Genomic DNA, 11,008 nt, shown 5'->3' with positions numbered 1-11,008 from the left:
GGGTGTGCATATATCTGTTCTTGTCATGGCTCTCACTTCTTTAGGGTATATACCTAGTAATGGGATGGCTGGATCAAATAGTATTTCTAATTCCAACTTATGAAGGAATTGCCATATTGCTTTCCACAATGGTTGTACCATTTTACAGTCCCACCAGCAGTGACACAGCTGATTCTTGACACATTCTTTCTTGGTTTCCAGGACATTTTTCTGGGATTTCCTTCCATCTTTTTGTCTCTTCCTTCTCAGTCTTCTTTCTTGGCTCCCCCTTATTTCTCTTGCCTACAAAGTGTATGGATGTTATTTATATGTACTTACTGTGATGGAAACTTCATGAGGTCAGGGAATTTTCTCTTTTGTTCACTGCTGTATGCCCAATACCTAGAATGGTGCCTGGCCCCTGGAAGGTGCTGGTATCAGTTTCCTAGGGCTGCCATAACAAATTACTAGAAACTTGGTGACTTAAAACGACAGAAATTTATTCCCTTACAGTTCTGGAAGGCAGAAGTCCAAAATCAAGTTTTGGACTGAGAGAGTGGTGAATGAAGGATGGTTCCTCCTGAAGGCTCTGAGGGAGAATCCTTTCCATGCCTCTCTCCTAGCTTCTGGTGGCTGTCAACAGTCCTGGGCATTTCTTGCCTTATGGCTGCATAACTTCAATCTCTGTCTTCACATGACCCACAGAGGAGAACTTTGTGTCTCAAGTCTTCCTCTCCTTTCTCTTATAAGAGCATCAGTCATTGGATTTAGGGCCCTCTCTCAATCCGGTGTGATCTTATGCTGAGATTCTTAATTATAGTTGCAAAGACCCTGTTTCCGTATAGGATCATATTCACAAGTGCCAGGGGTTAGAACTTGGATGGACGTATTTTTGGGGAGGTTACAATCCACATCATTGTAGTGCTAAATAAATGTGGAATGGATGAATGGACAACTGTGAATGCACTGGGGTGGAAATGCTTAAGAGACTGTGTGTTCGTTCATGCAACTCCTGGAGGCTGGTGCAACTGTAAACATGTGTCTGCATCCGAGTGTATTTTTCTGTGTGTTGATATGACTTCAAGTGTGTTTTTTTTTAATATTTCTGTAGGACTGAAAATGTGTGTGTTTGAATGTGTTGCTGGGAGAGTGTGTATCCATGGTTCTATATGTCTGTAAGACATGAATTCTAAGCTGTACATGTGTGCCTAAGAATGAGTGAGTACATATACATGAATGTGTGTGGTTAGACATGGGGCTATGTATAGTGCTCTGTGTATGTGGCTGTGCTTGAGTTTCTGTGTTGGGAGGATGTATGTAACTGAGTATGTCTGTTTCTGTGTGATATGAATGTGTCTGGTTATGGTGGGTGGCTGTGTGTGGGTGGGAGGCTGTGTGATGGGAGAGTGTGTGGGTGTGTGGGTGTGTGGGTGTGTGGTGGGTGTATATGACTCTATGATTGTCAATGTTTCTGGGGAGACAAGGTGTCACTGTGTGACTGAGTATGCCTGTGATAATTCTGTGGGGATCAGTGGTGTCTGGTTGAGTGTGTGGGACAGGGTAGGTAGAGTGTTGAGTGTGACTCTGAGTGTATGCCTGCATTTCTGTGTGTGTGCCATTGTGAGGTGCAGTGTGCCTGGGCTTGTTCTGCATGTATCTATGTGACCACAAGTAGACCTCTGTGCTCTATGCCTTTCCATAGGCTAGGGTCTCGCCCAGAGGGTGGGTGGGCAGCCAAGCAGAGGCAGTAGGGTAATAGATTGCTCTGGGCCCAGGGAGGTGGTGCAGATCGACCAATTCCTGAAGGAGACAGCAGCAAGGGAGGCCAGTGCCAAGCTTCGGCTGCAGCAGTTCATTGAGGAGCTCCTGGAGCGGGCTGACCGAGCTGAACGGCAGCTGCAGGTCATCAGCAGCAGCTGTGGCAGCACACCCAGCGCCAGCCTGGGTCGTGGAGGTGGGGGCAGTGCTGTTGGGCCTGGTCCCCGGGGCCCAGGCCGGATGGTGAGTGAGTATCCACCTGCTTTCCCTCCTTCACCTGCACAGCTAGCCCCCACAGTCGCCCCCACAATGCTCCTGGCTGCCTTTTTTGGCTCCTCCCTCAAGAGCAGGCTACAGGCCTGGGGTAGGAGTTCAGAGTCTGAGGATCCCTGATTGGACAGAAGTGCCATGTCCCTGAAGGTATAGAGTGGTGTGCTCCAGCGATCTTGCCTTCAGAAGCTCATCTACTCCCATCCCCCACCCTGCAAATGAAAACCCAGGAGCCACAAGCCAGGGGCTGGGGCGCTGGGTGGGTGTGGGGAGGGGGCTGGTAAGCCTACCTCTCTGGGCTGTCTGTCTGTCCATTCGTCCATCTTTCCCAACTTTTTTCCTTCTTCTCTCTCCTCTCCCTCCTCTCTTCTCTCCATTCTATGCTGTTTCTCCTGCTCCTTCTCACCTTCTTGCTTCCTCTGCCCCCCATTCCTTTCCCTCCCGCTCTGGGGCCCACAGCGAGAGCACCACGCGGGCCCGGCCGTGCCTAGCACATACGCGGTGTCACGGCATGGCTCCTCTCCCAGCACAGGGTAAGCCTCGTCCCTGGCCCGCCCCATGCAGCCCACCCTTACCCTGGTAAGAGCCACTGGCTATTGGATGGCTGGCTCATTTAGGGGCTTGTCCCCTCCTTCTTCCCTAGTCCACTGTGGGTCACCTATGTCTGCCTTTCCACACTCAGAGGGGGCTTTTGGAAAGCAGGGTGGGTGGGCTGTCCATGGTTGGTGGGGGGAGGGAGTTAGGGAAGGCCTGGTGCCCCTCACCCTCACCATCTGGTCCACCCTGCCCCAGGGCCTCCAGCCGTGTGCCAGCTGCATCCCAGAGCTCAGGCTGCTATGACAGCGACAGTCTGGAGCTGCCTCGGCCAGAAGAGGGGGCCCCTGAGGACAGTGGCCCTGGGGGCTTGGGCACACGGGCCCAGGGTGCTAACAGTGGCTCGGAGCGGTCCCAGCCCCCTAGAAGTTCAGGCCTGCGGCGCCAGGCCATCCAGAACTGGCAGCGTAGACCCCGCCGACACAGCACTGAAGGGGAGGAGGGTGACGTCTCAGATGTGGGCTCCCGTACCACTGAGTCAGAGGCTGAGGGCTCCTCTGATGCCCCCCGCCCTGGACCTGCTGGGCCTCTAAGCAGCTGCCGGCTCTCAGGTAGGTTCCAGGAGGATGGGCAGACAAGGCAGCCTTTCCCATGGTGCCGGTTCCACTCGGGGACTCTAGATTAGTTGGTGAATCTGCTGGTTTTCTACACCCCCCTTTCTTTGCCCCAAATTTGCCCACAATGAGGATTATATACTCTCTCCTACACAGCACATGGGGCAGGCAGGATTGCAGCACAAAAGTGATCTGGTTGTGTATTGCTCAGGACACCACATCTAAGGGGGCCCATTTACATGACTGGCTCATTAACAGAGTACTTGAGTGTTGATTCCAGACTCTACAGCCCCTGGAGCAGTATGAGAGAGTCCCCTCCTGCATGCACCCACCCATGCCCACAAGGCCATGCACATGTAGGTAGGTTAAGGCTCAGGGGCTAAGGCATTAGGAGGTTAGAGGATTAGGGTATAGCTGTGCCCCAAATGATGTGCTCCAGGTGGTCTTCTGTTTCATAGAGGCCATTTCCATCCATGCATATTCTAGCCCCTAGCACCTTTACTTCTCCAAACCTGACTTAGTTGTTTCATCTGGGGGGTGAGTTTGGACTGATAATATACTATCTTAAAAAAAAAAAAAAAAAGCTTACTTGAGAAAGAGACCCCTTTTCTAATTCACAGAATTAGGGATGGGGTGATACAGAGGAGAAAAGAGGCTCCTTGTCCTTACTCCAAAGTCACTGATCTCCAGTATGAGTCTCTCACACCCCTTCCTCCTACAGCTCCTAGCCCTGCCCAACTTGCCACCAGTAAATATCCCTGTGCTGGCCTTTGACCCTTCCCATTCACCTTTGCCCCCTGGTACTCTACAGCCCGCTCTGAGGGAGGCAGTGGGCGGGGCCAGCGAGCCGAGCGGAGTAGCCCCTCATGCTCCAATGAGGTCATCAGCCCGGAGATCCTCAAGATGAGAGCAGCCCTGTTCTGCATCTTCACCTACCTGGACACACGCACACTGCTGCATGCTGCTGAGGTCTGCCGAGACTGGCGCTTCGTGGCTCGCCACCCCGCTGTCTGGACACGGGTGCTGCTGGAGAATGCCCGTGTCTGTTCCAAGGTGCCTGCCCTGCCCCTCCCACTCACCCCTGCTATGAACATACAGTCCCCCTTGGTAGCATCTATCTGACCTCCCAAGTAGTAGCTGCTCAAGGTCTGGTCCTTGCTACCTGTCTCCCCTCAGCATGCTTATGGGGCCTCCTATCCCAGGGCCGGCCCACCTCCAGCCAGCCAAGTTCAGACCCCCCTTGCCCCTGGGGAACTCCCCTTTCTCTGCAGTTTCTGGCAATGCTGGCTCAGTGGTGCACCCAGGCCCACTCGCTAACCCTGCAGAACTTGAAGCCCCGGCAGCGGGGCAAGAAGGAGAGCAAGGAGGAGTATGCCAGGAGTACCCGGTGAGGCCCGCAGGGAGTGGGTGGTTGGGTGCTCCTGGGCTGCAGGCCCAGAATTGAGCCTCAGTGCTTACTGAAGGTGGCCATGAGCAGCTCCTTGTTCTCCTGGCCATCCCTAGAGGCTGCCTGGAAGCGGGATTAGAATCACTGCTGAAGGCAGCCGGGGGCAACTTGCTGATCCTACGCATCTCCCATTGCCCCAACATCCTCACCGACCGCTCACTCTGGCTGGCCAGCTGCTACTGCCGTGCCCTGCAGGCTGTCACTTACAGGTGGGTCCTCCCTATCAGAAGCAAGGTCCATATGCTCTTGACCTTGGGCCCCAAAGGCTCCTGAGCCTCTGCACACCTTCCCTTGGCTGAAGGGACCCAAGAACTTTGTGGTTCAAGGGAAGGAAGCCTTAGCAGGAGCAGAGGCCACCAACATGAGCAGCTCCAACTTTGTCTTCAACAGGAGTGCCACAGACCCTGTGGGCCATGAGGTCATTTGGGCCCTGGGTGCAGGCTGCAGAGAGATTGTCTCCCTCCAGGTGGCACCACTCCACCCCTGGTGAGCCCTGGCAGGGTGGAGAGGGATGGCTTGGGATGCGCTGGGTTTGGGTCCATCCCATAAGCTGGTTGGGGAGATATGTTCACACACCATCAGTCTGTACGTTTAGACAGTGTAGCAAAGGTGTTCAGCAAGGCTTTGAAATTGACCTGGGGTCACTAGCAGTGTGACTTTGGGCCAGTTACCTGACCCAGTCTTGCCTGCAAAGTGAAGGTGATATGAGAATCTTTTGATCTTCTTAGGGCTGTTGCAGCTCAAATGAGGTCATAAAGCCTGCAGGGCACACTAAGTGTTCAGTAAACACTAGCTAAAAAAATGTTTGTTTGCCAAATGAAAGGCAGTTCAGGGAGGTCAGTACAGGATAGTTGGTTGTTTGAGAATCCAGAGTGTGAAAGTCATACATCACTCTACTTGGAGGTCTTAAAACATACCAGGCTTTATGTATCTGCATCCTTGTCCCCAAGCCCTCTTTCCACATAACATCTCCTCCTAGGTTATTCAGTATCCTTCACTGTCACCCCATGTAGAGGCTGTTACTGTCCCCCCATCCCACTCCCCAGAGCACCTTGTTCTCACCTTTGTTGTAGTACATTCTGAAATAATTTCTTCATATTTTGATCTCCCACGCTAGACTACTGGTTCTCAGGGTAGAGGCTGTGAAAGTCCGTTTTTGTATCCCTGGTGCCAAACACGTAGCAGACACCAGAAATATGTCTGTTGCCTTGGATGAATGTTGAGGGATGAAGTGTTCAGGGAAACAGCAAGTTTGGTGTAAGTGGAGTGGGAGGACAAAGCAATGAGTGTGAAAGGAAGGCTAGGGCAGGACCACAAAGGGCCTTGCTAAAGGTTTTTATATTTTTGCGTTTTATCTAGAAAGTGCTGGGAAGCCACTGAGGGCTTTTGGCTTTTAAGAAAGGGATGAAGATCACTGGTATATGTTTTGTGTCCTCTTTATCCCCCAGACTGTACATTCTTTGAGGGCAAGTACCATACCTATATTGTTCATCCCTGTACCCCTGGGCCTAGCTTGGTTCTTGGCTGTAGTAATGGCTTAATAAACATTTATTGAGTGATTGAGTCAATGTGTGAATGAATGGCTTATTGTCAGCAATGTGCAGGATGAATTGGCAGGGAGATTGGTTATAGTCCAGACAAATGATGGTGGTCTGAATTGTGGATTTAAGAGTTATTCAGGAATTGGAATCTGTAGGACTTAGTGGGAGGTGAGGGAAGAGGAGTCAGGAATGATCTGAGTTTTCTGACTTGAGCAGCTGGGTGGTAAATGGGGCCCTTACCTGAGAGGGGGCCCCTAAGGAGCATGTATGGGTGTCATACATCCAGAGGCTTCCCTGACCACCTCCCTCCACCTTGTTCTCCAGCCAGCAGCCCACACGCTTCAGTAACCGCTGCCTGCAGATGATCGGTCGCTGTTGGCCCCACCTCCGGGCCCTAGGGGTTGGGGGTGCCGGCTGTGGGGTACAGGGACTGGCATCACTTGGTGAGTCTTTCCTTGGGACTGGGGTGGGGGTTGGTGGGAGCCAGTCACGGTGCCAACACTACACTGTTAAGTCTCAGAGGAACTTGGGTGGTGGCCAGAGGCACCAGGGTGCCAGGTAGGAGGTGACCCGGAGAGTTTGTCATCAGGATGTCATCTCTTTCTCCCTCTCACCAGCGAGAAATTGCATGCGGCTACAGGTCCTGGAGCTGGACCACGTGTCAGAGATCACTCAGGAGGTGGCGGCCGAGGTCTGCCGGGAAGGACTGAAGGGACTGGAGATGCTGGTTCTCACCGCCACCCCTGTCACCCCTAAGGCACTGCTGCATTTCAACAGTGAGCCATGGGGGAATGCGAGTTTGGGTTCAACTGTCATCCCTCACCACGTCCTGTTAGCAAGTTACATAACCAACTCGCTACCACTCCTAATCAGCCAGCACTGGCACTAAGAGCAAACTGACCCGAGTTCTAGTCCTGGCTTGGCCACCAGTGGCTTCTGAGTCTGGTGGCCTGCCAGCATCTGGTCAACATAGTTCACTTCAACAGACCTAACTTGCCATGTGCTTTACCCATCTTGGAGACATGAGCTGCCCAGCCCCAGCTCATGAGGCCACATGCAGAGGCAAGAGAGCAGATGGTTTAAGGGTGTAGGTTCTGGACTGAGCTTGGTCCCAATTCTGGCTCCAGTGCTAGTAAGGTGCCTTTGAGCGAATTAACTGCATCTCTCTGAGTCCTGTTATGCCCATCTTCTAGAATGACTTTCTAGACTGGGTGGGAAGATTAAGTGCTATGTATGTAAGCACCCTTCTCAGGACAGTTCTCAAGGTGAATAAGGCTCCTTTCTCCCTGGTATAGACTCCAAAGCATGCCTCCTTCAGCCCCACCTCCCCCACTCCACTCCCAGTCACTTCTCTCTCTTTATTGAGGACTCGCGTGTCCTGCATTTAAATGAGACCATCATCCAGGACCATCTGGCCTCTAGGAGGACCCTATCCCCTGACCACTTGGTACCCTGACCTTCACTCCCCTTCAGCCTCATGGCTACATCCTGGACCTTACAAACAGAACTAACTGCTCAGACTCCAAAGTCATAATCTCCAGGGCTCTTCAGTCTCTTGACCATCTTGCTGCTATTCCTCCTGACTCCATGAAGATACCAGTCCCTTGAGCCCTCTGTTCCCAACTTGTTTGTTCCCTATCTCCCCTTCCTTTATGCTCCAGCTTAGATCTATCTCCTCACCTCAGCCTTTCAGTTCCTTGTTCATTTCCCAATCCCAGGCCCTAGTACAACTGTCCCCTCTGCCAGAAAAGCTCCCGGAGCCCCTGCACAATTGGCTGATATCTCCTTATCCTTCCAGAGGTGGCTGCAGCCTCCCCTTTCCCTCAGCCCCATCTTTCAGCTTCTCCCTATGGCCAGCGTGAGCTCTTGGAGGGCCTGAGTCTGCACTACTCCTCATGTTCTGTCACTGACACATGGTTGCGCTCAGTGGGTGTCTGTGATTTGAATCATTAATGAGAAGGGAGGCGTCCCATTGCCCAGGCCAAACATGAGCCCCCATCTTACCCTCCTTTTCTCAGGCATTTGTCGGAACCTCAAGTCCATTGTCGTCCAGATCGGGATTGCTGATTATTTCAAAGAGCCCAGCAGCCCTGAGGCCCAGAAGCTGTTTGAGGACATGGTGACAAAACTCCAGGTGAGGAGTCTGGGCCTGAGGCCACCTAAGACCCCAAGTTGTATGCCTAGGTGGAACTTGGGTTGCCCTGGGTGAGTGTTGTGGGAAGACCCCACCTGATAGGTCCATGGGGAAAACCAACCCAGGGTTCTGTCCACAGGCCTTGCGGCGGAGGCCCGGCTTCTCCAAGATCCTGCACATCAAGGTGGAAAGCGGCTGCTAACCCGGGTGAGGGGGCAGCAGGGCCCCCGTCAGCCCCACATCAGGGCACTCTTTGGAACTCTGGACTCTGCTTTGGATTACTTTCAGAGGCCTAGTGTCATCCCTGACTTCCAAGAAGGGGTTGACAGTTTCCCATCCTCCTCCCAAGACAGTGGAACAACAGACCTGACCCCCTGGCACTGCCTCCCCATGGCAAGGGCTCGAACAGAGGCTGTCCTCTGACCCCCAGCCCATCTGTGGCTCAAGCTGCCTTCTGGGCCTGGGCAGTGAGGAGCTAAGTCACCACCAGCACCTGATATCATTGTCTGGGGACCTGCAATAACCACCTAGTGGCTCCTCGCCCATACAAGCAGGCTCCCACCCGTTCCTGAAGGCCAGTCACCCTGTCAGGGACCTCTGCTAGGCCCCAGGCCAGAGGGGGCTCTAGCGGGCAGCTCAGACTTGGCATGTGGGGCTTTTACCACCTGCTTTGCCCTCAGGGCTCTGGGATACTCCCTTTAGACAGCCCACCCTGGCTCTGGGTCCATGTTCTCCAGATGGGCCTCAAGGTCTGGGCATGTAGTTGGTGAATGCTAGGGGTGGGAGTGCAGTGGGGTAGTGAACACGGATAGGGATGGGTTTGGAAAGGCGAAACATTCATCCAGAACTTCTCTCCAGGATATTGAGACCACCTGCCAACGGGAAGAATTTCTAGGTGGAGAAAACAGTATTTCTGTAAAAGACGAGACCCTTCCTCCCAACCCTTACACACCAGAACTAAATCCAGAGCTAAAAGGTGCATGTTTCTTAACCTGCCTTCCACTTGAGCCTCTGGAGGGTCAAGGTCCCAGCCCTAGGAAACCCTGTCAGCCGAGAGAAGTTGTTCCTGTCCTCATGGAATTTCCTCCTAATCTAGGTGCTTGGGCAGGAATCTAATGGCCTGTGGGTCCCCAAGGCTGTCTGGGAGGGGAGACTGAAGGAGACCTGGAGGAGGGTGGTTCAGTTTGTCCCTTGTCTAGCTAGCGTGACTGACAATATGGAGCCAAGGAAGAGGGCTGCCTTGGGGTTCTTTTGCCTGGGGGCTGAGCAGGGGCCTGAGCCACAGCCACTTGGCTTAGAAACCACAGAATACGAATGGGGGTTCTCACTGATCTTTGCAAGGTTCCCCAAAGCCCAGGTCCTAGCACTAAGGCTCTGAACACTCAGGTGTCCCGGGTTCCTCCTCTCAGAACTACAATGGCTCAGAGACTGGATCTTGCCAGCCTTCATTTGGAACATTCTTCCAAACATCTAACCTAGCTCCATCTTGGGGTTTCCTTCTCTCCTATACAGGACCGGCTCCCAGCCCTAGTCATCAAGCTGACTGGTTCCAGCTGGGGCTGGGGTCCTCTCCTTTCCCAGTCCTCTCCAGAGATCCATCTTTCTACCACATCCTGGCTTGGACATCAAGGCCAGCCCTGAGTTACCTTGTAATCAATCAGCTCTCCAGGGCTGGGACCCTATAGGCTCACCCCAGCTCTCCAGCTCCACTCCTTGGCTGTCCCAGTGGCTTTTCATCATAGCTCTGACTTTTCCTTCCGTGGCTTGTTCTATCCCTGAGCTTTGAAAACCCAGAATACCAAGGGTGTCATAGACACGTCCCTGCCCAGTACTACACGAAGCCTTGGCTATGTGTGATACTCCCAACACTACCCCAAAGCAGCTGGCTCCATAACCTCCTACCTCCCCAGCCCTGTCCCTAGGAGCTATGGGGAGGAGCACAACTTTCCTCTCTCCTCCAGGGGCCTGGAAGGGGAGTGGAAGTCCACTCAGGGCCTGACTGCTCTGGGTGTATCTGTCTTTCCTTGCCAGCTGCACCCCCTGTAGCCCTTGCTTTCTACAATCAATCCCAGGACCAGAGGTGCTGCCCTCCGTCTCCTGGACAAAGCACAAAGGATGTCCCATCTGGTCTGAGCTTGTCTAATGGAGTGGCTTCTCTGCTCCAGGAAACCTCCATCCCTGAATATACTGGCTTTGGGCAATTTCTCACTGGGTGGGTGCTCACTGGAATGCCTGGCATCAACCCTGCAAAAGATCAGGGTGAATGGGCAGTGAGTGGGAGAAAGGTAGTGCTGAAAGGTGTCATGCTGGTCATAAGTTCGTTTACTTGTTCTTATTTGTGCCAACAGCCTTGTGTACCACCAACACTAGGGGCATGAAGGTGAACTTGACCTCTCCTCTCAGCCTAGTGGGAAGTTGGCCTCCCATGGGTTTGGCCAGGAAGCCCAGCCAAGTCCCCTGTATTTTCCAGCTGTGTGTGGGAAGACATGGTGCCCAAGCCCTTCCCAGTGGAAGTGGCATGTCCCAAGAACTGGCAGCTTTATAGGACCCCAATTCCAACAACTTAATGCTATTCTTTTGCCTCAGGGGAGGTGAGCCCTGCTGCTGAATGGAGCTTTTTGCTTGCTTGCTGAGACACTCCATTATTCACTCCCTTGACAGCCACATGGCTAGGGCTGAGGGTGGGAACAAGGATGGAAAGCCTGGCCATCCCTAGAAGCACCTCATCCCA

The 11,008-nt window shown here is 53.1% G+C and overlaps 1 protein-coding gene across 1 annotated transcript in view; it reads left to right on the top strand.

The window, feature by feature from the left end:
* Positions 1-8,479, top strand: part of FBXO41 (F-box protein 41) — an 11,534-nt gene extending 3,055 nt beyond the window's left edge. The window contains exons 2-12 of the mRNA XM_007952615.2: positions 1,755-1,980; positions 2,467-2,540; positions 2,800-3,152; positions 3,967-4,208; positions 4,427-4,542; positions 4,659-4,811; positions 4,993-5,088; positions 6,468-6,586; positions 6,761-6,919; positions 8,162-8,277; positions 8,417-8,479. Of these exons, the coding sequence (XP_007950806.1) occupies positions 1,755-1,980; positions 2,467-2,540; positions 2,800-3,152; positions 3,967-4,208; positions 4,427-4,542; positions 4,659-4,811; positions 4,993-5,088; positions 6,468-6,586; positions 6,761-6,919; positions 8,162-8,277; positions 8,417-8,479 (1,717 nt within the window). The remainder of the gene's footprint in view (positions 1-1,754; positions 1,981-2,466; positions 2,541-2,799; positions 3,153-3,966; positions 4,209-4,426; positions 4,543-4,658; positions 4,812-4,992; positions 5,089-6,467; positions 6,587-6,760; positions 6,920-8,161; positions 8,278-8,416) is intronic.
* The last annotated feature ends 2,529 nt before the right edge of the window (positions 8,480-11,008 follow it).

The sequence above is a fragment of the Orycteropus afer genome, unplaced genomic scaffold (assembly GCF_000298275.1).
Source record: "Orycteropus afer afer isolate SDZICR_OR568_19922 unplaced genomic scaffold, OryAfe1.0 scaffold00354, whole genome shotgun sequence".
Classification (NCBI taxonomy): Eukaryota; Metazoa; Chordata; class Mammalia; order Tubulidentata; family Orycteropodidae; genus Orycteropus; species Orycteropus afer.
Note: the sequence above shows the minus strand (reverse complement) of the source record. Positions and strands in the feature narration are given on the sequence as shown.